This window comes from Delphinapterus leucas, chromosome 15 (genome assembly GCF_059928025.1).
Source record: "Delphinapterus leucas isolate spDelLeu-1000000601 "Yukka" chromosome 15, BTC_Dleu_Yukka2, whole genome shotgun sequence".
NCBI classification, from domain to species: Eukaryota; Metazoa; Chordata; class Mammalia; order Artiodactyla; family Monodontidae; genus Delphinapterus; species Delphinapterus leucas.
In genome coordinates this window covers 34274430-34300687 of record NC_143143.1, presented here as the reverse complement: position 1 = coordinate 34300687, position 26258 = coordinate 34274430, and the positions used below count along the sequence as shown (strand labels likewise).

Here is a 26258-nt window from a genome sequence, read left to right as displayed (position 1 = left end):
ACTAGAGAAAGCCTGCATGTAGTAACAAAGACCCAACTCAGCCAAAAATAAATAAATAATAAAAAGAATCTGCCTGCCAATGCAGGGGACATGGGTCTGAGCCCTGGTCCGGGAAGATCCTCCATACCACGGAGCAACTAAGCCCATGCACCACAACTACTGAGCCTGAGCTCTAGAGCACGTGAGGCACAACTACTGAAGCCTGTGCACCTAGAGCCTGTGCTCCGTAACAAGAGAAGCCACCGTAAAGAGAAGTCTGCGCACCGCAACGAAGAGTAGCCCCCGCTCACTGCAACTAAAAGAAAGCCTGTGTGCAGCAATGAAAACCCAACGCAGCCAAAAATTAAAAAAAATAAATTAAAAAAAATTCACCTTTTTCCTTAAAAAGACAGACTTAAAAAGATCTATGTTAATATTGAATTTTGTTTTCTTCTGGTTTTTCCTTTTGAAAGAAATGAGGGTAAGCAGCAGAGCTGTCTGATTCCAAGCCCAAGTTCATAACTGCTTTGCTCTACTGTCTTCCCATAAATTAATCTGGAAAGAATGGCCACGTTTATAACAATTAAGCTTTCCAATCAAGAAAACAGGATGACCCGAGGCACTTCTATCAAATGGGAACATATTTATAATGCAAACCCTTAGATTCTACCGATGTTCTGCAAGTATGCATGTCTAGATTTCCTGGTTACCCTGGCCTTGAATCAGAAATATCTGCCGAAAGGGCCTCTGAGATCTCACTCCTGACTCAGGGCCCCACAGCACCTACCCAATGCCCAGCACCTGAAGCCCACATCTCTTAGCATGGCTTTCAGTGCCCTTTCTCCTAGGCTCCCTCAACTCTCCAACCAGTTCCTTATTATTCTTGAAAAGGGCTGTTTTAACAAAGTGAACTTCTTACTTTGCCTAGAACATTTTTGTTTATTCAAATCCACCAGCTCTACTACCTCCCTCCATTCCAGCTCTCACCTTGCTGCACACATGGGATGCTCACCCCATTATTTCACAAATATATGCTTAGCCACACCTTGTTCCTCAAGAGGCTGGTTCTTTCTTGGTCTCTTCGTTCCTGGCAAGTACACTGCTTTAATTTTCTGGTACTTAGACTATGGTTCTTTATTTCTTTAATTTTATTTCTTTATTATTTTATTTGTCTGTGTTGGGTCTTCATTGCCACGTGTGGGCTTTCTCTAGTTGCGTTGAGTGGGGGCTACTCTTCGTTGTGGTGCACGGGCTTCTCATTGTGGTAGCTTCCCTTGTTGCAGAGCACGGGCTCCAGGCACACAGGCTTCAGTAGTTGTGGCTCGTGGGCCCTAGAGCACAGGCTCAGTAGTTGTGGCGCATGGGCTTAGTTGTTCCGCAGCATGTGGGATCTTCCCAGACCAGGGATTGAACCTACGTCCCTTGCGTTGGCAGGTGGTTTCTTAACCACTGCGCCACCAGGTAAGTCCTAGACTATGGTTCTTTACCTTTTCCTGGATGGGAACTTGATGGGAGCCTGGCCTCTCTCCATTACAAAAGACTTGGAATTCCATTTCAGGGCATGCACAGACCCCTTGAATCCATGGACCACCTGAGGTTAAGAACTTCTAAACCTGTCCTGTCCCATATGGTAGCCACTAGCCACAGGAGACTGTTTATTTTTAAGTGAAACAAAATTTAAAATTCTTCAGTCTACTAGCCATGAATCAAGTGTTCAAGAGTCACATGTGGCCAGTGGCTACCACACAGGCCAGTGCAGATATAGGACATCTCCTTCACCACAGAATGTTCTACGGTACGGTGCTCTTAATACAATCCAAACACAGAACATAGTGCAGCCATTAACAAGGACGAAGCAGATCTGTTGATACACACTCTCCATATCAATGACTACACACACACACACACACACACACACACACACAAACTCTTGCATGTGCATGGAAAAACCTGACAGGTTTTTTTCCTATTACTTATTTCAGGTAATGGCAGAGAGGGGAAAATTTTCACTTCATTTTATACCCCTGGGTGTTTTAAATGTTCAGTTTTTATGATAACGTCCTACAGTGGTGTATCTACACCCCCACCTGCCTGAACTAAGAGCTTGGCTTCTACTCCATGGCATGCAGAACGATGAAGCGAGACAGGAGGGAGATTCCTATCCTTAGTTACCCCAAGGGTCAAGGCTCTGTCCCACCCCACCCAACAAGCACCACTATGAATGCTTACTTTCTCTGCTGTCCGGTTCCAGACAGTCACCGTGTGACCCATTTTTAGCAAGTTGGAGACGATGCCACTTCCCATGAGGCCAAGGCCCAAAAATCCTATCCTGAAAAAGAGAGAGACTGATCAGTTCAAGGTGGGGGGTGGGGTGGGGGAGGACAGGGTGAGATCCTGAATGCCACACAGGCTCCACTTCCTCATAAACCTGGGGAGCCTCACCTCAGACCACCAGGAACACTGCTCCGTGGTGTGCTGACACCACCACTGCAGAGCCAGCGGTAGTGCAGGCAAAGCGTGCCTTTTCTGATTATGCCACTGTTCAAAAGTGTTTATAAGTTTAAACAGGCATTTTTAAATCCTCAACTGCCACTGCAAGAAGTATGACTCATATGGTTTATGGCAAATCTTCCAATCATTTCCTTGTTGCTTTGATAGAAGGTCTGAGCTTACAATTCCATTACAGTGAGAAGGCAGAAATTTATCTTCAGATCCTGCAACAGTTCCTGATCAGCCACCTCGAGTCCTAGGCCTTGAGATGCCAATTTAAAGCACCTTGGGATCCATGACAAGTTAACAGGAGAAGTAAGTACGGAGCCAGCCACCTTCCTCAACTGCAGGAGTCAGCATCCTGGTGCTCACCTCCCCTTCCCAGCTCCACGCCCTGCACCACCTTTGCACTCTTCATGCCGTCAGCAGGGACAGGCCTTGCCTCGCTTCTTCAAAGCCTCACCTGAGCTTTGGAACCAATCTTTCTTTCCCAGTGCATGGATTCTTCTCCTGAACCTCTTTCCTCCTGTTGCTTCTCTACCCTGGCCCGTCCTTCTCTCCACCACGCCTTCTAACTGCAGGCCCATTATGATCCTTCTGAATCTGAAGTACTCAGGTGGACAGTATGTTCCGCTTACCTTCACTTCCTACAGCTTGCTCCTTCCTACAACCCCTAGAGCTTGGGGGCTACAAGCTGCTACATGCTTTTATAGATGATTTTACCTTGCCCAAATGTCTCTTCTTGGTTCTTGCACTTCTGTAACTCTCCTTGCATGAGACATGGCTAAACAATGCCTCTTTCTTCATTTAATTAATTTTTTGGCTGCGTTGGGACTTCGTTGCTGCACGTGGGCTTTCTCTAGTCGCTTTGAGCCAGGGCTACTCTTTGTTGCAGCGCGGGCTTCTCACTGCGGTGGCTTCTCTTGTTGTGGAGCATGGGCTCTAGGTGCGTGGGCTTCAGTAGTTGCAGCACATGGGCTCAGTAGTTGCAGCACGTGGGCCCTAGAGGGCGCGGGCTTCAGTAGTTACGGCACGTGGGCTCAGTAGTTGTGGCTTGCGGGCTCTAAGGCGCACGGGCTCAGTTGCTCCACGGCATGTAGGATCTCCCTGGACCAGGGCTTGAACCCGTGTCCCCTGCATTGGCAGGCGGATTCTTAACCACTGCGCCACCAGGGAAGTCCTCTTTCTTCATTTATTACCTCATGTTCTTGTTTTCAGCTTGTGTTTCTCTCAGCTCTAAGATCCTCTGCAGCTTCTTCACTTTGACCTGTGTTATCCTTTCAGTATTTTCAGTCTCCTGCAAGCCATATCTGCAGCCACCTTTTCAAACTGGCTCAGAGGTTCCGCTATCATTGCTGGAATATGTACTCTCATACTCTCTGTCCCAGCCTGCTCTAAGTCATTTGAATCAAATGCTGAAAATGGAACCCACCACCACCTTCCTCACCAAATGGCACCCTTGACCATTAAGTTTCAAGCCAAAGCTTAAAAACAAGGAGGTATCTTTTGTCATTCACAGCTATCTGGGTAGTACAAGTTTTCCCTATGATTCTAAATCATGACAGACTAATTCTCTTTCCTTTTCTTGGTGTTTCAGGACACCTAGAAGACCTGGGGATAAAGTTTATGCATTTTAAACACAGCAACTGACAGTCCCTCATGGTGTCCCTGAGGCAAGATGGAAAATGTGGACCAGGTGGACTGGATACGATGCAGCTGGTCTGCTCTGTAGTTGGCTTTACACTCATGTTAAAAAAGGGTTTGACTGATGGGAGAAAACACTGGACTCTGTCCTTGGCCTACAGCTGGATTTTTTAAAAAAGCCAACAAAATCCTCATTAATTTAATGGGCAATACCCATTCCTCTTTTTATTAGCATATAACATGCCTCTAGCTCCTTCACTCCACTAAGGAAGTTCACTAAATATAACTGACAGAACAAGTGACTTTAACAGTACAAAAAGTGATGAATAATGTAAAAGACACTGTTTTTAGTCTGAGAAAGAACCCTATAGAAGACTCAGATGGGAGATTCAGACTTAGCTACGTACTTCAAGAGAATGCTCCTTCTTCAAGAACCCTTTCCAACAATACAACTAGCTGTCAGAATTGAGGCAAAGGCAAGTGTGGATGCAAGCTAAGGCCTGGGGACCACAGTCAAGTCCCCCACCTGTCTGGGTGGGGCGGAGAGCAGCAGGCAGGTGCACAGGAAGGACAGGGAGGCGACAGCAGGGAGAGCCAGGGAAGGCAGGACAACGGGCTGCCTTCATCTTTTGCCCCCATCAGGGCCAAGGACAGTGGTTCTTAAAGCATGGTCTCCTGACGAGCACCAGCAGCTATCTGGGAATTTGTCCACCCCAGACCTACTGATCAAGAAACCCTACGGGTGGAGTCAAGCAATCGGTGCTTTACGAGAGGCCTTCCAGGTGATTCTTTTTTTTTTTTTACGTTAGCTGTTTTATTTATTTATTTTTTTTGGCCACGCTGCAAGGCTTGTGGGATCTTACTTCCCCGACTAGGGATCAAACCTGGGTCCCTGGCAGTGAGAGCTCTCGGAGTCCTAACCACTGGACCACCAGGGAATTCCCCAACGTGATTCTGAGACACAGGAAAGTCTAAGAACCACTGATCCAAGTGTTCCCTGCTTGGAGACTCACCGGTGAGCATGAAGCCAAATCCACAGTACATTTATAGGGCAGCTTCTGTCTCCCACAAGTCAAATTACTCCTAGGCAAGTCGTAAGAATTACAACTTTCCCTTTCTCTTTCCATTTAGTCCCAGAAACGGTTGGGACACAACCCTTAACAAGCCACCTTGAGGTCACCCTCTGGCCCCAGCAGAACCAGAGGCACAGGAAGCCTCTTCATCAAAGGTCCTACTTTTTGTCTGTGGGTGTGATGCTGCCATTCACAGCCGTGCTGTCTGCTGCCTGGATGGAGGTGGACCCAGTCTCCTAGGGAAAGGAAGCACAAGTCGTCAGGTCAGCCTGCCCATGTGAGGCCCCGATGAAAATAAAAATGAGGAGGCATGGAACATACATACCTCTTCACATATTTTCAATTTCTTTGTGATTGCCTGGTAACAGACAGCTGGCTAATAAAGAAGAAATGAGAAAACCACTTATTAAACTGAACATTTTACCAGTCTTCATTACGATTTCCCTATTAAGGTTAGGCCCAAAGCGGGAAGTTAACATCAAAAACTTATTTGGTGTCCAACCTTACTGAATTCCAAACCACACATGAAAAGTTAACTTGCGTCACTTCATTCAGCTCTCACGCAGCTCTACAAGATGCTTTTGCTGATCATGACGTTGAAAATCAAAGGTGTTAGGTCATGTGCCCAGAATTACAGACCTGGTCAGTATAACTAGGCTTGGAATACAGATCTGTCCAACTCCAAGGCCACATACCATCAGCAGATCCTATCAGGGCTCAGCCTAACCGATAGCCCTGTAGACACTTGGGGAAACTACCGCCACACTCCCAGGGCTCATGGAGGCTGCCTTCATCCAGCAGCACTGGCTACCTTGTGGGTGGTCGACAGCTCCTGAAGTTTCAATTCCATCCTAGACTCTGAAGGCAACCGCAAATATCTCAACCACACAGCCACTAAGTTTTAAAAGCTTTTTTGGGTTCAATTTTTTTTTTTTTTTTTTTGCGATACACAGGCCTCTCACTGTTGTGGCCTCTCTCGTTGCGGAGCACAGGCTCTGGACGCGCAGGCTCAGCGGCCATGGCTCACGGGCCCAGCCGCTCCGCGGCATGTGGGATCTTCCCGGACTGGGGCACGAACCCGTGTCCCCTGCATCGGCAGGCAGACTCTTCAACCACTGCGCCACCAGGGAAGCCCCATTTTTAATCTTAACAGTGCCTGATTCACGAGTGGTCCTCTATGTAACTTTTAAACTTAACTAGTTGCTCTGGGCAGCAGTACAGGTAGAGACTAACTTTTCAGACTAGGGTGAGGTTCCAAAGGAGCAGGACTCTCCCCTCAGGCCAGCTCCTGACCAAGGATGAAGAACCTCAAAGAACAACTTACCTTCTCGGTTTGGCTGAGCAGGAAGTGATGGAAATGAGGGTCTGCATCTTTAACAGGCTGAAACCAGAAAATGATTTAATAAAACAAGTTATCTTCCAACACAGGTCACCTCCTTCTACCTGAGAACCAGCTTCTCCTCTGGCTGAAACACCTCTGAGAGCTGGGCTCATTCTCACAACTGCCTGGAAACTCTTCTCCCACTGCTGGTCTAAGCCTTTCATAAACGATGCCCATTCTACCTGGAGGAAAACTGGTTTCAAGTGCAAAAGAATGAACGTTTCTGCCAGGTTGGTGGATAAATTATTCCCAAACACTGGAATAATATTTTAAAAGCATACTCTTTTTTAAATCCAGCATTCACCAGTCACTTCGGATGACCCAGCAGACCAAACCAAATTCTCAAACTTTTCTGATCTTAGGATTTTGGCCCACTTGTGCCTGGTGCCAGACCCTTGAGTGTCTTGACTCACTGAGGATCAGTATTAAAAGAAATGAGGAGACAACAACTGCAGGACCGTCAAGGCTTTTCCTAAGTAGGCCCAGCAACAGGGGGACGGTGCATCCACCCCAAGGATAAGGTAGTGTGCAGCTACCAAACATCAAAGCTGTATATACAGTGAAAGGGTGTTTATAAAGTACCAAGTGGAAAAAATCTGCAGAATGATCCCACTTTTGTGAAAACCAACACTACTCCCGAAAGTAAAAACTGTAACATGGGTATGTGATTATGTAAATGATGGTTAAGTGGGTGCGCCAAAGGGTTTGGAGTGAGTTACATCAAGCTTAACAGTCAGGATGCCCCAGGGTGGAGACCTGTGCTTTTTAACTCATTCACTTCTGTACTGTTTGGCAATTAGAAAAAAAAAAGTCTCATACACAAGAAAAGTGGGGGAAAGGAAGAGCACATCACACAGTCAGGCCAGGAAACCAGCTCTGAGGCCGGGCTTCTCCTGGCCCACGGGAGAGGTTATTACCTCGCTCACGGTTGGTTGCCATTTAAACGCAGCCATGGGTCCGGCCATCATCCCCTTCACAGTACTAGACTCGGGGATGGTGAGGTCCTACAGAGGGAAAGGCAGATCGTCAAAACACCGTGGCACCTCAGGAGCAGGTGTCTTCCTGCCTAACTCTGGGAGCACCTCTTCACTGTTTTGCTCCCTTTAGTCACACTCCACCCCGAACTAGCCCTGCCAGCTCCACGGTCTCCCCAGGCATGGCTCTGATGACTGTTCATCGGGAGAAACAGGTCAAGTTCCTGTCAACACAGAGGGAGCCTTTCTTCTTCTCTGTTCTAGAAGTAACAAATGTGTTCCTGTGCCAAAATTTCATAAGGATGGAGGTAACGGGAAAGCCTGATTGTGGTCTGTAGTGTGGTCAGCAGGTCACAGAGAAAATTCCTTATGGCAAATAATGAACATTAAGATAACAATACTGGCTTCAGAAGGAATCCACCATATCTCAAAAAAAACTAAGAAAGCCACATGGAGCACTGAGATCTGCCCAACTTTTTACAGCTGCTAAGTGACAAAGCCAGAATTAGAACTGGGAAGTTGAGGAGCCAGGAGCCTGCTCTCTCCCCAGACAGAAGGTAGGAACCATTTGGGCGGGGGAGTCAAGAGTTCAGTGGGGCATGTTGAGATCTCCACTAGATAGCCGAGGGGAAAATGCAAGGAGGGCCACCGAGGCTGGAAGACAGCAAACGGGGAGACGGACATGAGGTCAAATCTGTGGTGGAGGGGCAAGAGCAGATCAGCTGTAGAGCTTTATCCCTTGACACCTGGCCCGCAGTGGAGACGCTCAAAAAAAAAAAAAAAAAAAGAGGCCCAGTGCAGTACTGTCCCAGAGAAGTTTCTGTCATGATGGACATGTTCTGACTCCGCTGTATCTAGTGCAGTAGCCACGAGTCACATGTCACTATGGAGCACCTGCTAGTGTGACTAAGAAACTGGATTTTAATTTGGGTTTAATGTAAATTAATTTAAATGTAAATGGTCACCAACCTAGTGACTTGTCTAAGGCCACAACAGAAGGGAGTAAGGCGAGAACACAGCTCTCTGTCCAGCACTGACCAAAGGCCTCAACTCCTGACTCCTTGCTCTCTGCACAAGTCTGGATTTTAGGAGAACCACGGACAGTTCTGTCCTGTCCGGATGGTTTGTGCCCGGAGTTGCAGTTCTCAGCTCAGGACTCAGAAATAAGAGCCCCAGAGAGAGGGTGAGTGTGCACCCCTCACGTGGCTCCCACACAGAGTCTAGACACAAACACAGCCTTCGCCTTCCCGCACATAATCGACACCCCTGCCATCAAGGTCAGGCTTTTCAGTTAATCCTCATGGGACAGAGAATTATGGCCCAGAACGGCAATCATCTGGGGCTCTGCCCAGTTATCAGCTAGGCTACTGTGCTGTTTCAGAGAGGAGCTCGCCAGCCAAATGACAATTACTATAGCAACACACACTCTTTTGTGAGGAGTAAGCCTGGCAGCAGCCCCTGGGGTTGCACTAAAACAACCACACTCTCACTGCACAACAGGCTACTGCTAAAAAATAATAAATGTACAACGTTCATTGAATGTATAGTGTCGCAGGCACTAAGTACTTGGCTTGTGTTACTCATTTAATTCTTAAACCTAAGAGGCTTTATTATTTTCAATGAGCAGACAAGGAAACTGAGGCAAAGGCAGTTGGCCAAGGTTGCACAGCTGTAACAAGTCACGGAGTCATGATTCAAACTCTAGGTCCTCCTCCTAACCTCTCCTTTATACCTCCCTTTATCCAAAAAGAAGTTTCTCTCCAGGGCGAGCACAGGAGTTGGTGAGATCCATGGCTTAAGTTACCAGACAGCATGAATTTGGAGAACAGTATAAAACCTGACAGCCCAGATTTCTGTGGGTCCCCAGGAAATCAATTCAATTGGATCAAATCAGATCATACCCCCTGAAAAGTTCTTCATGCACTGCTCCTGGCAATTTCTAAACTTTTTCTACCTTTGGCTGGAGGTTCCCTGCACTCATGGTCACCTTGGCTGTCCCCACCGCTACAGCTGCTCTCATCTACTCTCTGTCTTAGGTCATCTAACAGCGAGAAGGACCTTCTCTAATGCAGAGATGGCACAGTGGCAGCTGACAGGCTGAATCTAGTCCAGAGAGATGTTCCTTTGGACCTAAAAGTGTTTTAAAAATTTGAGTTAGCTTCTAACATTTAAAACTGGAACATTTCACTTAAAAAAAAAAAATCTTTATTTCCAGCTTCTCTTGAGAAAAACCAGACGATTTGGCAAAAGTTGGCTGTAATCCTGAGGGGGGGCCTTGGCCTCCCCAGACAGTAGCCACTGCCACCCCTAATGCTCTCGGCCCAACCTCCTGCTTGAGCACTCTCTCCCTTCCCTGCCCGGTCTCACTGGTGTCTGAACTTGCAAGTTTTGATCTCACGTTCAGCGTTTCATCACGGCCTCATAACCCGTCTGTCTGTGCCAGCCATCTGGCTTCTAACCCCTTGATCCTGCTCTAACAATCTTCCCCTGTGTTTTCACAGACTACCCCCTTCACCTCAAATTCTCCTCCCTTGGCTTCTAAGACTCATACAAATCTTTTTGGGAAGAAGGTGAGAGGTATATTATTTCTGCTTTACTTTACTTTGCCGGCTCTGCCCACTTCTTCCAACCCTGAGCTATGTGCATCCTCTCTGCAAAGCCAACTTCTGCCCTTCACTCTTCTCTCTCCTTGCTTCCCCCTAAGACAATCCCCATCTGGTCGCATGGATCCAACGTCCTCTCTAGATATTCGGTCCTCCACACCTACATTTCCATCCTATGTTATTGGAAGCCTCCCTGGCAGTCTAGACATCACTCCAAATGCATCACACTCAAAACAGAACTGGTCCTCTTGCCCCATAAACCAGCTCCTCTCCTTACTCCTCTGCTCAGAAAAAAGGCATCATCATTTCCCCAGGCACAGACTTTAAATCATCTCCCTTCCCTTTTTTCCATCATCCCCTATATGTAACCAGTTACCAAATCTTATGAACTCTTCCTCTGAAGTGCCTCTCACACAGTTCCTTTCAATATTTGCTATCCCACCCACCGCCCACCCCCGCCAAGGAAAGCTCCTTATGAACGCACACCTGAAGTTACCCTTCTCATTGGCTTTGAGCCTTTCTTCTCTGCCCGCCAAGATCCCTAACACACAGCTGGGAGCACACTGCCACCTCCACATCCAGCTCAAACACCTTCACGGCCCCCTACTGACTCCATGACAGTATAACACTGCTTAGGCCTCAAGGCTCTCCACAATCGGGTGACAACCTATCTTTACCTGTCAGGTCTCCTTCCTGTCCTCTACCAGTACTGAGATTCTGCATGCTAACATCGAGCCCACGTGGGCTGTGCCCTTCGTGTATGGAAGGCCTTCCCTTCTTTCCTGCTCAGCCCTTTCCAGTGCCAGCCCTTCCACGCTGGCTCAATTGGACCCTTCTCCTCCCTCGACCATCTGGTCCACCCGTGCATCCAGGCCGTGCCCCTCCCCTGGTCTGCAGAATTCTTTAGGGCAGCACATAGCAGAGGACTCTACGTCCATTCAGGGAGCTGAAGCATACCGTAGAGCTCAGCTCTCCGGTATACAAAAGAAAGTCACTAATCCCAGAAGCTACAGAGATAAAACAAACCTTCTCATCCTTTGGGGGCCGACCCCGCTTCCGGGGACTTTGCTCTTGGGCTCTTTTCAGAGGGGACTTGGAGCCTCTCTCTGAGGAGCCTGAAGACACCCTCTTCTTTCCTTCTCCCATGTTCTTCTTCACCTTCCCTTCAGACAGGCTAAGCTTGCGCTTCTCATCACCTGAGTTTGGCCTACTTCTCTCCTCACTGGAATTACGCCGATTCTTGTCATCAGCGGAACTGTGGGACGATGTCTGAAAGTTTAATAATAATAATGATAACCACGACAACAGCCACCACCATCACTACCATGATTTACAGGAGCCACACCCTGTGATAAGTGCTTTATGTGTGTTATCCACACAACAACCCTATGAAGTAGGCTCTGCTGTCAACTCCACTTATATTTGGGGAAGTGGATTGAAAAAGAAATTCAAGTCACTTGCCCACAGTCCCCAAACTGGATTTACACCCAGGGAGTGGATATAGCCCAGAGGCCGTGCTCCTAACCTCCATGCTATAAAAGGGAGAAGGCCTGTGCTATACTCAAAAGCTGAGATACTTCTCCTGGGTCCAAGAGACTTTCCTAAGAGCAACAATCTATTCCAGAAAGGTCAGCCATATGCATGGAGTTTCAAGTTGATTAGCAAAACACTGATACCTTAGATTTGAAGTAGCTCTCTCTCCACTGGCATTGCGTTAAGAATAGTTTTGGGTTCGGGCGATATTTAATCTGTCAGTTACTATGCAAAAATAACCAGTCTGGAGTCAGCATAAAGTGAGAATCGTGAAGCCTCTCACCTGGTCTTTTCCTTTGGCTCTCCTGAGGAACTCTTCTACGGCATCCACAGCTTGCTGGAATCGTTTTCCCTTGTTAATCTTTATCATTTCCTCCTTATGTGCATGATACGGCTTGAGCTGTTCCACTTTGATCCAGGCACTGGCAGAAAACAGAGAAAAAGGATATGATCCACACTGCTTATGCCCAAAACTATCGAAGACCTCACCCCAGCAGAATGCAAATACCTGTTTGGTTTAACTGGATTTTGAAACAAGCCTTCCATCTTTTTCCAAAACATGCTATTGACCACCCCAAACTCTTGAGCCTAAAAGTATGTTTTCTTGAAACAAGTCAAACAGCCAGCACCAAAATCAGCATCCTCCAAATAAAATCACTGCACTGCAGGTTATTTCCACTCTTATTCACCAGCCTTCCACACTGAAACACACATACTCTGCCACTAGCTCAGGGCAGAGGAAACCTGTAGATGCGCTCCCATTCTCATTACACAGTACAAATGGCCCCACGTGGATCCCAGGGAATCAGGGCTCTTGGAAGCGTTATCAACCATAGCAGCATCACTGTCCATCAAGAGCCTGAGCCAGAATGATGACCTGTCAATCCACTGAGAATGTGGGAGGCTACGAGGGCTAAAGAAAGGCAACATCTTCAAAAATCTGCTGCTTCTACAAATGTCTGCAGCCTTGGAGCCTCTATTTGTTCATAAATGATTGTACCCAGCGCTACTAAACCACACAAAACTTGTGACACATTGGAACAAGGGCAGTAGTCACAAAAGGAGGCTTTTAAAAACAAGATTCTACTTGAGATTAGAGGAAAGGGAACATACTCTTCCGATTTTTAATTCCTACCACCAATGCAAAACACATGAAAATGAAAAAAGCCATCAACTCTGGAATAACTGGCCTACCATACTAACCTGCATAAATCTGCCCCAGCTGGCTTTTGTGGTTTCCCTAAATGACATTCAGTTTCCAGAACACCAGTAATAATGGAGAGAATTTTATAGGCTTGGCAAGGTAAGAGTTGATTTACATATTTTACCATGCAATACTCAGAGGTTTCATAGCATAACCTTCAGAAAAAGTGGGTCAAGTCAAGGATACAGAAACTAGGCTATCACACTAACTTAGGATTCTTTCCTTTAGAGAAAGCTAGAGAATATTCACTAATAACAGTAAAAGTGCTAACCTCTGCACATAAAAATAGAGCTACCAACCCAGCAACAGCCACCTGTGCTTTGAGTGGTTGTGCTAATGGCTGTGATGACGGGTCTGCACAAACACAATCTCTGGACCATCAGTCTGCAAACTAGGACTAGGCATGTTATCTATGGGTAAACAAGACTAGGGAGAATGAAACAGTGAACGGGCACTCAGACGCTGGTCTTATTGCACAGGGCTCCAATGAGATGAAGTAAGCAGGTACCCTTCTAGTGACCAACTCATCTTGAGGTTTGAAATTGGACACAACAGACCCAATGGGCCTGATCTACAAGGAGGAAAAATGGAATTAAATTTTGAGCCTACATTATTTAGCAAGTGCATTTACAGCATTTCTAAGGACAAACCACCAGCACAGTCAGAAGAAAAGCCAGACACACCCTGAAAAGCAAGTCAAACTTTCAGATTAAATGGCAGCTCTAAGGTGACACAAGTATCAGTGATGAAGCTTAAAGACCCACAGTCCTCAGGAGAAGCCTCCTCCCTCTCCGAGCTTCAGGTCAGAAGCTGAGACCTGCCCAAGTTCCTAGCATAAGAAAGACTGGGTGGTTTTCATCGAGCCCCTTGAGATGGGACAAGAGACTCTAAGAATCCCTAACTCCCTCTTCCTCAACCCCCTCACATGAACCTCTGATTCAAGTGGAAAGGTGAGAACATCTGTGGAGGAAGCACTAATAAATCCATGCCTATCTGTTAGTTGAAGCATTTTAAGTGTATTACTGACTTCTGCCAGGAGAACAGCACAGTCAGTATTCACTCATCCTGGGGCTTCCCTGGTGGCGCAGTGGTTGAGAGTCCGCCTACCGATGCAGGGGATATGGGTTCGGGGATACGGGTTCGTGCCCCGATCCGGGAAGATCCTACATGCCCTGGAGCGGCTAGGCCCGTGAGCCATGGCTGCTGAGCCTGCGCGTCCAGAACCTGTGCTCAGCAACGGGAGAGGCCACAACAATGAGAGGCCCGTGTACCGCATTAAAAAAAAAAAAAAAAAACACTCATCCTAAATAAAGACTGGCATTTGAGATACTAAAATTTTCCTCTTATGACCATCTTTGAAAAGTGAAAATAATATGCTAAAAAAACTGACAGTATAAATATGACTTCAACACGATAAATGCAAGAAATGTTAATCTACTTAAGAAATCAACCTCTTGTTGGAGAAACATCCTGTCACGTCAGAAAAACAGTAAATAAAAAGCCAGCCCACTGGAGCCCTAGGAAGATTATCTCTTGAAAGCAAGATGAATTGAAATTCACTTTGGCCATCTCAATAATTTTCTCTCCGAAGGCTATATTGCAAAACTCTGTCTCCTTAAAAAGGGCAAGCTTGAATTTCAGCTGGAGCTTCAATAAGCCCCACTCTCCATCCACTGAGGCCCATCAGGCGGGGCGTGGCATGCAACTGGTGCTCAATAACCACCCAGTAAATGACAACTCCTAGGCACCTTCAGAGGGGCTGGATTGCTGACCTCTGGGTTAAATAATGTATGGTTGCGGAGGCTTTTTGTAGTTTTTGCTGTTGTTTGTATGTTTTTAAAGTGACTGTTCTGTTTCTTTGCTTGATATAAGCTGTAACTTGTGATTTCCCTCTTAACGAGCTCCCAATGCCTAGATGGAGCTGTACCTTTTCCAACCAATTTGCTGTGGGCTGGGAAGTCAAAAAAATCAGGCTTAGTCAAGTTGTGTCTAACGAACCGGCCTTGCTTCTATATACAAGGAAGTTAATTACACATTGTTTGTAGAAGAAATGCCCGAAAACAAGCTAACTGGCAATCAGTGAGATCATTACGAAGAATGAAATGGAAGGTCCCTTAAGATACTTGGCTAAGTGGAAAACAGCAAGATACAGAACAGTGTGTGTAGTATGCAAGCACTTGTGTAAAGACGAGGAAAAAGGAGCATGTAACTTCATGATGATGTGCAGTGTCTCTGGAGGGACTCGCCATAAGAAACTAGTATAATTGGATGCCTATGGGCCAGAAACTGGGTGGCTGAGGGATGAGGATGAATGAAATTGTTTCAACGGTTTACAGCTTGATTTGCAGGGAAACCACGAATATCTATTATTCCTAAAAAACAACATATCAACGATAAAGGCCTTTGCTCTAGCACATGGGCTACCCTGACTGCCCAGAGGGTTCTCCCCCATGACTTCCTTGTATAGGTCTGCTCAGGTGGGTAGCTACTGCCTGGCTGACTGTGTAACAGCACCTGTAACATGGCCAAGAGCAGCAAACGTACGCTGGTATTCTGATACACCTCCCACAAATGCCTTCCATTTGAGAATATAAAACTTCCACTGAGCCACCTTCCGATTATACACTCAAAATAAATTTTAAAATTTCACATTTTCAAACACTTCCATAATTCTGGCCTGCTTTCCCCTTAAATTAAAACTAAACTATGATATCATAGTAAAGAAGCCAGTCTATGAACAATCTCAAGCACCCTCGTCTATGTGTCTCAGACTTCACAGCAACAATAACCTGGGCGGGAGAGAGAGAGTACACACACGTAAGCATAGCCCACAGGTGAGAATAAGGATGAGGTCAGAGATGTGTGTTCACCTCTTCATCTGGATTTGGGCAGTACTGTAGTACTTCACAAATAATTTCTGTGCTTGCCCCATACCCCCTTAAACCAATGAAAGAGGCTGAGGATTACTGAGGTGTTACAGGTCCAAGTCTAAGCTATTCAGAAATCAAGACACCCAAAAAAATGCAAATCAAGAAACAAAACAACCAAAAAAGCCACAAAACAAATAACAATTTCAGTTAATTTCAAGCAACTGATTATCATACAGACATCAACAAAGACTTGCAGGGACTTCCCTGGTGGTGCAGTGGTTAAGAATCCGCCTGCCAATGCAGGGGACACGGGTTCGATCCCTGGTCCGAGAAGATCCCACATGCCACAGAGCAACTAAGTCCGTGCGCCACAACTACTGAGCCTGCGTGCTGCAACTACTGAAGCCTGTGCGCCTAGAGCCTGTGCTCTGCAACAAGAGAAGCCACAGCAATAAGCCCACTTGCCACAACTAGAGAAAGCCCACATGTAGCAATGAAGACCCAACGCAGCCAAATTAAAAAAAAGTTTTAAAAAAAAACCCCAAAAAACAAAGACTAGCAGAGAAAACAGATTTAGAAGATTTTTGTTTCCAAAACTTGAAAACATTCCCAAATGCTGCATAAGGCTCTCAAGCTGCACTGCCAACACCAACATGGCCAGCCACTTCTTTTCATGCATGACACCTGTTCCTGGGGTCCACTGCCTCAGCCACGAAGGGAGGCACCTGTAGGACAGGAGCTGCTGTTGGCGCTGGGAGGGGAGAACCTGCTCAGAGCTCTCTAGGGTAACTACTGTCCAGCTCTGGCAGAGGGACACTGCTGGCTCACTCCAAATACGGAGCAGTGGCCCTCACTATCTGCTTGGCTCAATTCTCCAACCATTGCATGTGCTGGATGCAGGGAAAGTGGGTCAATCAGGTGCCAGGTGAAAAGAAAAGGGGATGCTCAGATGGTTCCAATCTGCTATGCTTCTAATTATGAGCCACAAACTCTTCTAGAAGTTACTTCATTATTATTTAAAAAATTTTTTTGGCCGCACCTCGAGGCTTGTGGGATTTTAGGTCCCCGACCAGGGGCTGAACCCAGGCCCTCGGCAGTGAGAGCGAGGAGTCCTAACCACTGGACCGCCAGGGCATTCCCTCTAGAAGTTACTTTAGCACTCACTCAGACACCTCACAACCAGGCTGTCCCATCTTATATCTAGCTTGATGTAAAAAGTACCTCAGGCTGGGACCTTGGACGTCTTATCACTTAAATCCTTGTTTCCTGACTGCTACAGAAACTCTTGTTCGGGATTTACCCATTGTTTGCCCACGGTATTCTTTGAACTGGTTTGTTTCTGGTGGTTTTTTGAGCACCTGCAAACTAAATGAACTCCCTCCATTCTGCCATTCACGGCCACTGATGAAACTTTTAAACCCTGAGCTCAGTTTCTACTCTGATGAGCAGCCACCTGTTCGAAGTGGGCCATCATGTACCTGAGACTTAATCTTTTGATGTGGTCATGTGGTGGAGTTGGCAAAATTACACTGAAGTCATTTTCCCCTCTGAATTTTTGCAAAATAGAAAAGGACTGTGGGCAATTCCCATGTAGCCACCTAGGCTCAGCTGAATCCAGCCATCTTATATATAAGTTCTTCCCCTCACAGGGGAGGCTGGTTGGGAAGGACTATTCCTCGCTTCCTTTTTGTGAGGGGGAGTGAAGTCAGGAACGAACTATGTCGACATCCTGGTGACATCACCCCCGGCCCTCTCTTCCTGGTTCCCTCTTCCAGTGGGAAGTCAACATAATTTGCTAGATGTTCTGGAAGAGGAAGAGAGAAAATCAGGTTTCTAAAAGATTGAAATCACGATTTATCTTAGGGAGCTGCCCTTTTTACTCTTTAATAAAAGTCCCTGCTTAATATAAAAAAATCACATCTCTCTATATTTTCATTAAATAGCATGTCAGTTTTGAAACTGAACATCCCTGACTGAATCCTATGTTCCTCAGGAATACAAGAACAGCCTCACTGGGTCAGAACATGTCCACCGAGGTCAGGGCCCAGTGACCAACGGAGCCCCTAGAACATGCCAGGAGCACACGACCCTCTCCCTGGCATCAAGCATTAAATGTGAGGTAGAGTCCAGCCTCTGCTGTAGCCACTTACAGCTTTGCCCGTAAAAAGTCATTCTCATCCCTAAAAAGTCCACTCACATTTCCTGTCTAAACCACGTCTCACATAGTTCTCCTTATATATGTCCTAAACACAGTCACACAACATTTATTCTACTCACGGTGCCCCTTGCCAAAACACCTGAGGATTTATGAACAAGTCAGTGTTTATCTCTTTAAGGCCGCTCATTATTTCACCAGTTCTGATGGTGTTCTTTTCTTGGTCTTTGCTTTTTCACATTAAAGAGTCCTCTCTTTCACCTGATTCAGCCCCCTTTCCCGATGTTGACTAGTTCCATCAGATCCCATTAGGATGATAGACTAGACAGCACATAGTACTCCTGGTGAGGCACGATACAGTTTTTACATAAAGGAGGAACGATGTAAAAATAAGAAAAAAGAGTAACAAGAACAAAACAAAACCAACCAAACAGAAAAAGGTGTAACAATGTACTGTTTTGTGTTCAATGCCTTTATGGTCAAAACAACAGACCTGGCTGACATTCTTAGGAATCTCCAACTCTCAGATGCCTTTCTTTTCAAACACAGATCCTCCCCACTCTGCCCTACTATGGGCAGGGTCTGTCTCTCTCTCTCTCTCACATTTTCCTTACTTAAAGCCACCTGCTTCTAATCAGCTTTTTTCTTTTGTAACAGATCTATACCCCAACCTGATGTTTGTTGAACACCTGCTCTTGCCAACCAATATTATGAGTAAGTGATGCTACTTCTTCATAACTACAAGGTAGGGGGTGTTATCCCCACATGTGGACGAGGACAGAGAGTCTTAGAAAAGTGAAGCAGCCCAAATCACAGAGCAGGCAAAAGTGTTATCTGAATATACATTAGGCTGGTAACAAGCCAGAGCTCTTTCCCCAAAGTAATTCACTGCTACCAAACAATCCGGAGATTTTGCCTTCAGTTAATACAAAGATTCTAAATAAAATCTGCCTAACACTGATCACTAAGAACCCTTCTCCCTTTAGAGACGTACTGTAGATCCTTAACCTTTGTTTCCTTTCATGAAGGCAACCGCTTAGCCACAAAAAGTTAACATGTTCCCTGATGGCTTAATTTTTAAATGGTTTTTTACAAACACTATCAAGGAGGTTTAGAAGACTAAAGATATTATACCTAGCCACAGCTGTGTATCCACTTGCTTATGAATCTCCTCAAAGAACTTTAGTTAGAAATCACATCATCACCACCACCAAGACGTTATTTTTGTTCCAGGAAACTCATCCTTTTCACTGGCTTCAAAGGTTTGCCTGGTTGAGTGCTTGAGTGCTGAGATTCCCTCAGCTCCAATTTCCTGTGTCCTATTTGTAGTATTTCGTATACATAGGGACGACAGTTTATTCTTCTAGCCTTCTAGCATTTAAAAAATTATCATAAAAACACAATAGCTTTCAGGTCTCCTGTAAGCTGATTAACTCCCCACTTTCTATGAGGTCCCATTTGTGTTTCAGACTTGCGTACTTCTTCATTTAGCTAACCAAGCTGGGCCAACCACGTTGCCCCTGTTCTCCCCAAGCACAAGTTCTTTACCTCACGCAGGAAGGCTCTCTCTGCCCACACATCCAACTTAACTCCCAGGGGTTTACAGTAGCCCCACTGCCTGGAATGCCTTTACTATTCTTGCCTGTCCAAATTCTAGCCATCCTCCAGAGTTTGACCTAAATCCCATCTCTCCAGCAACCTTCTTTGACCTAGCTGTTCTCCGCTGATCTCTTCTTGTTCTAGAACCCTTTAACAATAATTCTACACATCACTCATTCTGCACTTAATCCCATCTAAAATGTTTACGTCTTGTCACCTGAGTTTATGTCTTGTCCTGAGTCCCTGGAAGACGGGGACCACAGCATTTGCTTTTCTGGAAGTTCCCTTTGGTGTCCAGCAATGTGGAGTGTGGCTGTACAATCATACTTGTCTGCATCCAGACAATCTTTGCTGTAAATTCAAGGCATTACCAGAACATTCCCTCTTCCAGATTGTCTCTTGCTCTCACAGCTCTGGGCCAGTGACTCCCTTGAAATATTGCCACCAAAAGGCTGCTGAGTTGGTTTGTGACAAGAACTGGGGCTGGGTATGTCTGTATATGTTTCTGGTGAAGGTAGACATGCCATGCAAACTCTAAACCAGGGTAAGCACTCTGACACATAAGCTTGCCAGTGAAAAATACTGTTGTAAGAGATTTTCCTATGGAATATTATATATCGCTTTCTAGAAATGTATATTTTAAATGTTGGTATTAGATATATCAGGAAAGTCACAGAATTTTTCAAACCCAAAGCTACGTTTTCCTGTAAGAATCATAAATAGAAATACAACTACTTAAATCAAACCATCTAGCTAGACCCAGGCAATCAACTTGATGGAGTGATGAGAAAGCTAAACAAGTCGCTGGAAACTCAAATACACATTCTTTGCTTCACTGTGACTTCTTATATGGCCTATTGAAGAATCTCAAATTAATAGTCCTGATTTCAACTCTAAAACAGATCTGGTTAAAAAGCTTTACTGTTACAGAAGACCCCGAACAGCCAAAGCAATCCTGAGACAGAAAAACAGAGTTGGAGAAATCAGGCTCCCCGACTTCAAACTATACCACAAAGCTACAGTAATCAAGGCAGTATGGTACTGGCACAAAAACAGAAACATAGATCAATGGCATAGGATAGAAGGCTCAGAGATAAACCCACGCACATATGGTCACCTAATTTATGACAATGGAGGTGAGAACATACAACAGAGAAAAGACCGCCTCTTCAATAAGTGGTGCTGGGAAAACTGGACAGCTACATGTAAAAGAATGAAATTAGAACACTACCTAACACCATACACAAAAATAAACTCCAAATGGATTAAAGACCTAAATGTAAGACCAGACACTATAAACCTCTTAAGGATTAATCTCCAAAATATACAAACAGCTCATGGAGCTCAATAACAAAAGAACAACAATCCAGTTAAAAAATGGGCAGAAGACCTAATTAGACATTTCACCAAGGAAGACATACAGATGGCCAAGAGGCACATGAAAAGATGCTCAATATCACTAATTATTAAAGAAATGCAAATCAAAACTACAATGAGGTATCACCTCACGCTAGTGAGAATGGCTGTTATCAAAAAATCTAGAAACAATAAATGCTGGAAAGGGTGTGGTGAAAAGGGCACCCTCCTGCACTGTTGGTGGGAATGTAAACTGATACAGCCACTAGAGAGAACAGTATGGAGTTTCTTTAAAAAACTAAAAATAGCACTACCGTATGACCCAGCAATCCCACTACTGGGCATATACCCTGAGAAAACCATAATTCAAAAAGAGACATGTACCACAACGTTCACTGCAGCACTGTTTACAATAGCCAGGACATGGAACCAACTTAAGTGTCCATCAACAGATGAATGGATAAAGAAGATGTGTCACATATATACAATGGAATGTTACTCAGCCATAAAAAGAAACGAAATTGAGTTATTTGTAGTGAGGTGGATGGACCTAGAGTCTGTCAAACAGAGTGAAGTCAGTCAGAAAAAGAAAAACAAATACCGTATGCTAACGCATATATATGGAACGAAAAAAAAAAGGTACTGATGAACCTAGTTGCAGGGCAGGAATAAAGAGGCAGACATAGAGAATGGACTTGAGGACATGGGGTGGAAGGAGAAGCTGGGGCAAAGTGAGAGTAGCATCGACATATATACACTATTGAATGTAAAACAGTTGGCTGGTGGGAACCAGCAGCATAGCACAGAGAGATGGGCTCAGTGTTTTCCAATGACCTAGAGGGGTGTGATAGGGAGGATGAGAGGGAGGCTCAAGAGGGAGGGGATACTGGGACATATGTATGCATACGGCTGATTCACTTTGGTGTACAACAGAAACTAACACGTATTGTGAAGCAATTATACTCCAATGAAGATTAAAAAAAAAAGCTTTACCGTTAGAACACTAGATCAAATCATCTAGTTTTATAAGAACAAGACTAAGCAATTACTTTAAGATGAATGAAATTTTAGCTTTCACCACATAACTCATGCCTGAGCTACGATGATAAACAGCCATTAAAAGAGAACCAAACATGGCTCTGATAAAAGGAACTGCCTGTGGGGTTGGGTAAAGAGACGTGAGAACTGATCTCAATGAGGTTATCATATTTGGAAGGTGGCACCCCACTTCCCACCTGACTGACATTGTCACTGGTCCCAGGACAGCTGCCCAGCACAATTTCTGGGAGATAAGAATAGCACCTTTTACTTAGGTATGAAGCCAGAATGATATGCCATTCTTACAGACTACAATGAGACTGAACTAGGATCCGTAGAATATTCACAAAGCAGCTTCAACCCAGGGCAACTCCCAAACGTAGGGAAAGTGAAACTGTTGGTGAGCACTACTCACTGATCTTCTGTTCCAAAAAACTTTACAAAGAAGCATTTCTTCCCACGCGGTTTCTTTAAGTCCTTGGGTGGGTTAACAATCTAGGGGATGAAAGGGAAGAAAAAGGCTTTTTTCCACAGGTATAAGTTGGTAAGAAAAAAAATAAAACAAAAGAAATACATCTTAAAAAACAAAACCAAACACAGGGCCTAGTTTCTGTCCAAATCTGTCACTTTTCTACTGAGATATGTGGAAATGTGCAAATATGCCAGGAGTTCCCTACATCTACTATGATCTACAGTGTTCAGCAGATACAATATACCTTTCACTAAAATGGCCCTGTTTTTTTTGTGTGTGTGTGTGGTACGCGGGCCTCTCACTGTTGTGGCCTCTCCCATTGCGGAGCACAGGCTCCGGACGCACAGGCTCAGCGGCCATGGCTCACGGGCCCAGCCGCTCTGCAGCATGTGGGATCTTCCCGGATCGGGGCACGAACCCGTGTCCCCTGCATTGGCAGGCGGACTCTCAACCACTGCGCCACCAGGGAAGCCCGGCCCTGTTTTAAAAGCAGTTGAAACTAAGGCCAACGTCATTACCCCCTGCAATGTGAGCCTGTCATCACTGAAGAAATATAGAGAATACTCTTAAAAATACTTCTGTGCAGGAAGAGTTGAGACAGGTAACAGAGACAATGAAGAACAACTGAGGCACTGAAAATGCCATATTGCAAAGAGACAGTCTAAAGACATTTCCTGGGCTCCTAGCAAGAATATAAAAACAGAACATTTGGAAAGCTATGAGGGATCGCCTCATGCAAAATGTGGAATGCCAACTTCTGCAAAGATGCACTGGAGTAGCACATATGGTAAAATGGAAAAAAGATTTAAACTTAGTTGGGACAAAAATACTTTGACTTTTCACTAACCTACATTTAGATTTTTCTTCCTGGAAAATTTATTTGCTTCTCCTTTTGTTAGATTTAAATGCAAAGCTAAATTCAAGTTAGAATGGATTTTCAGGGTTAAAAGACTTTATCACAAACCACCTCTGATTCAAAAAATAATAACTTACTACAGATTAAAGGACCTGGTTTATATTATACTGCCGTTTCTAAATAAACTGATACTAAAGAGAAAAAAATTCCGAGTGTTATTTAAATAAGCCCAGTTTAACTCAATGCTAGAAACTGAGGGGGAATACATCTTACATTCTCCCCTTCCTCAAACCCAACTTTAGACGTCTTAGTAGCAAGACACTCACCTTTCCCGGCCAAGGAGGATACCGGCCAAGTTTCCCCCTAGAGAAAACACAGAGAGTCAGCATTTGCCCTGGAAAAGCCAGTCCATCTTCAACTCACTCAACATGCAATTTATTTCCCTAAATCTCCACTTCCACCCTCAAGTGCCAGAAGAAAAGCTGGCAACCCGGAGTTCTTAACGTGACTTCCACAGCTGGGCCCAAGAGGCCCAAGTCCCTCAGAAATGCAATGCAAAATTGTAGACTTATGTGCATAGGTATGGGCATTCTGCTGGTGAGAAGAAACACAGAAAAACAAAACCACCAAGAGGCGTTTGTCTAGAGCCTCTCCGTGACATGACGGGGGTGGGGGGCAGTTCGCTCTGTAAACACAGACTTCCCCTTACAAAGTCTGGTTTAATTCACCAGCCCGGCTTTGACAAATGCTTATGGAAGCCCTTCCTCTGGGTCGAGAAACGAGCTACGCAGCTCGAGGGAGGCGGCGACAGTCAGTCTCGGTTCGGGCGGTTGTCTGGGACACAGAAGCAGACCACGAGAGGCACCCAAGAAGGTACTGGTCACTGCCAACCCTTCGGTTGTAAAGGAAAAGTCCCCCTTCCATTTCTTCACAGGGCAGCGCCAGCAGTCCGGTTTCGACACCCCCGGCTGAGCCGCCGGCACAGGTCAGTTTCATCGCAACGCAGGTTTCGACGGGCTTGCCCGGACGAGATGGCCCCGCGGGCTCTCCGGCTTTCCTCCTTTCCCGGGAGCCCCAGCCAGACCCCGAGGCAAGGACCGGGCGTCCCCCGGAGCCGCGCGGCGCCGGGCATTCCCCGCCGCCAGCGTCCGGGTCCGGAACGCAGCCCTACCCCGGCAGCCTTGGGGCTCAGAGCCGGGCCCGCTGCGGCCACCCTCGGACTCAGTCCCCCGGGGCCAGGCTGCCCCTTCCGCCCGGCTTCGTTCCCAGCGCCGGCACCTGTCTCGCCCTCTCTCCACGACCTGGAGCGCATAGAAAAGCAGCCTCGAGGCGGGCCGTGCACCTCACGCCTAGGGAAGCAGCTCCCCGCGAACCTCGCTTGGCCCTGGCAGCCCGGACTCACCACACCAAATCGCCGAGCCGCAGACTCACAGCCGCCATCTTACCACCCAACCACCGCCGACGCACGGGCCGTCGGGAACATCAGGTCGCCCCGGCGCCACCCATTGGAGTGAGCCCGGTCACATGACGGGGGCCGGCCGTAACCGGCCACGCCGCTGCCTTTACGTTACCGCGCTCGTAGGGGCTTATTGGTCGGTCTAGCAGCACGTGACCCGGGAGCAGCGGTCTCCGCGCGCCGGATCCCGGAGACTCCCGGCTCCTTCCCCCTCCCTCCGGCTTGTGACAACGAAGCGCCGCGGTCTGAGGCGGCGGCGACGGTGCGGCCGGCCAAACGAGATAGGGAGCCGGCCCTGCGGGCGCCCCGCCCCCGGGCCCTGGCCTCCAGCCCGGTCCCCCTCGGCGCTTCCGTTACGGCCGTTACTCCCTCGCGGGCCCCCGGGCCGGCCGTGTTGCCGCGCCGGCAGCTGCCCTGACGGACTTCAGCGCGGCCTGGAAGACAGCCTCCGCCCGCGTCCGGGGCCCCGCACCTGGCGGGCTCTGCGTGGTCGCCCCCGGGCGGCGGACAGGTCCTTCGGAGCGCGCTTTCTAAAGGCCGGCGTCGGGGGAGCCGCTCCGAGCCTGCGTCCGCGCCGCAAGTTCTCCAGGGGCGAAGTGCTGCCCGCCCCGAGGTTCCGAGTTGCCTGGCCGGCGTGGAGCCGGCGTCTCTCCGCTTCCTCTTGGGTCGGCGCGGCGGCACGGCCGGCGAAGCTCCCCCCGGGCGCGCGGGGACCCGGCCATGGGCCGCGGCGCAGGGCGGCCGCCCGCCGGGAGGCATGGCTCGGGGGCCGGCCGCTAGCGGCGCCGCAGCCCGGGCTCCCGGGCCGGCATGAGGACGGCCGCGGGGGGACGAGTGCGGCCCGTGGGGCTGTAGCCTACGTTGCGCCGGTGACAAAGGTGCGTGTGTTTGTCGGGACCGGGCTCTCACGTAAGCCTTGTTGTAGTTTGACACTTTTAGGGAAGTTGAGAGCAGGCAGTTGTGACAGCAGGAAGGCAGATGCTAGGCGTAGTTTCAGTACGTTAAAACTAAACCATTGAATGGGGAACTGTGAACAGCAGTTCAACACAGCGTCTGCCTGAACGTCAACATCCTAGGGAGAAAGTAAAAAAAAATTAAAGGTCCCAATCCCAGTTCCAGAACCCAAACAGTTAAGTCAGGTGTTGACTTAACTTAGAACCGGACTTTTCTTGAGTCACCGCCTGCTTGAAAAGGTGGCAGATCCACACGCCGTTTCCTATGGGCGTTTTGTTGTACGGAGACTGGTTGTAAGCGGGCTTTTAGCGAACTGGCTTGTCCGCAGTCTGGTTTCTCTTTGGAGTTCGGTTTCCCTGAAGTACCGTCAGCTGTTTTCAGGAACTGTCATTTACTGTTAACTATTTTGTGTTTTTTTAAAGACGAGTTGATCATTTAAAGCGTATTTAAGTTTCCAGGATATACCTTAATAAAATTCAACACACTCTCTTAGTTTAAAAATTCTTAAATTTTGAGGAAGGATACTTGAATGACCTCATAAAATACATGAATCTTAAATCAACTTCACACTGGATCTAGAGACATTTCCGTTAAGAGTCAGGAACATGGTAAAGAATATAT

The 26258-nt window shown here is 46.8% G+C and overlaps 2 protein-coding genes across 10 annotated transcripts in view; one reads left to right on the top strand and one right to left on the bottom strand.

The window, feature by feature from the left end:
- Nucleotides 1-24918, bottom strand: part of GLYR1 (glyoxylate reductase 1 homolog) — a 36583-nt gene extending 11665 nt beyond the window's left edge. Inside the window, exons 1-10 of one of the 7 annotated variants that reach the window (XM_089896200.1) lie at nt 24630-24918; nt 23554-23590; nt 22315-22394; nt 11961-12099; nt 11171-11413; nt 7485-7571; nt 6511-6567; nt 5512-5562; nt 5349-5422; nt 2209-2308 (exon numbers count right to left, since the gene is read on the bottom strand). In XM_089896200.1, coding sequence (XP_089752326.1) covers nt 2209-2308; nt 5349-5422; nt 5512-5562; nt 6511-6567; nt 7485-7571; nt 11171-11413; nt 11961-12099; nt 22315-22394; nt 23554-23590; nt 24630-24667 — 906 coding nt within the window. In that variant the 5' untranslated portion in view covers nt 24668-24918. Of the gene's footprint in view, nt 1-2208; nt 2309-5348; nt 5423-5511; nt 5563-6510; nt 6568-7484; nt 7572-11170; nt 11414-11960; nt 12100-22314; nt 22395-23553; nt 23591-24104 lie in introns of all 7 variants that reach the window. The other 6 variants (XM_089896198.1, XM_089896197.1, XM_089896199.1 and 3 more) reach the window with 6 other exon arrangements.
- UBN1 (ubinuclein 1) overlaps nt 24461-26258 on the top strand; it is a 44236-nt gene continuing 42438 nt past the window's right edge. The window contains exon 1 of one of the 3 annotated variants that reach the window (XM_022594801.3): nt 24461-25561. The gene's annotated coding sequence lies outside the window, so the exon portion shown is untranslated. The remainder of the gene's footprint in view (nt 25562-26258) is intronic. The other 2 variants (XM_089896196.1, XM_022594800.3) reach the window with 2 other exon arrangements.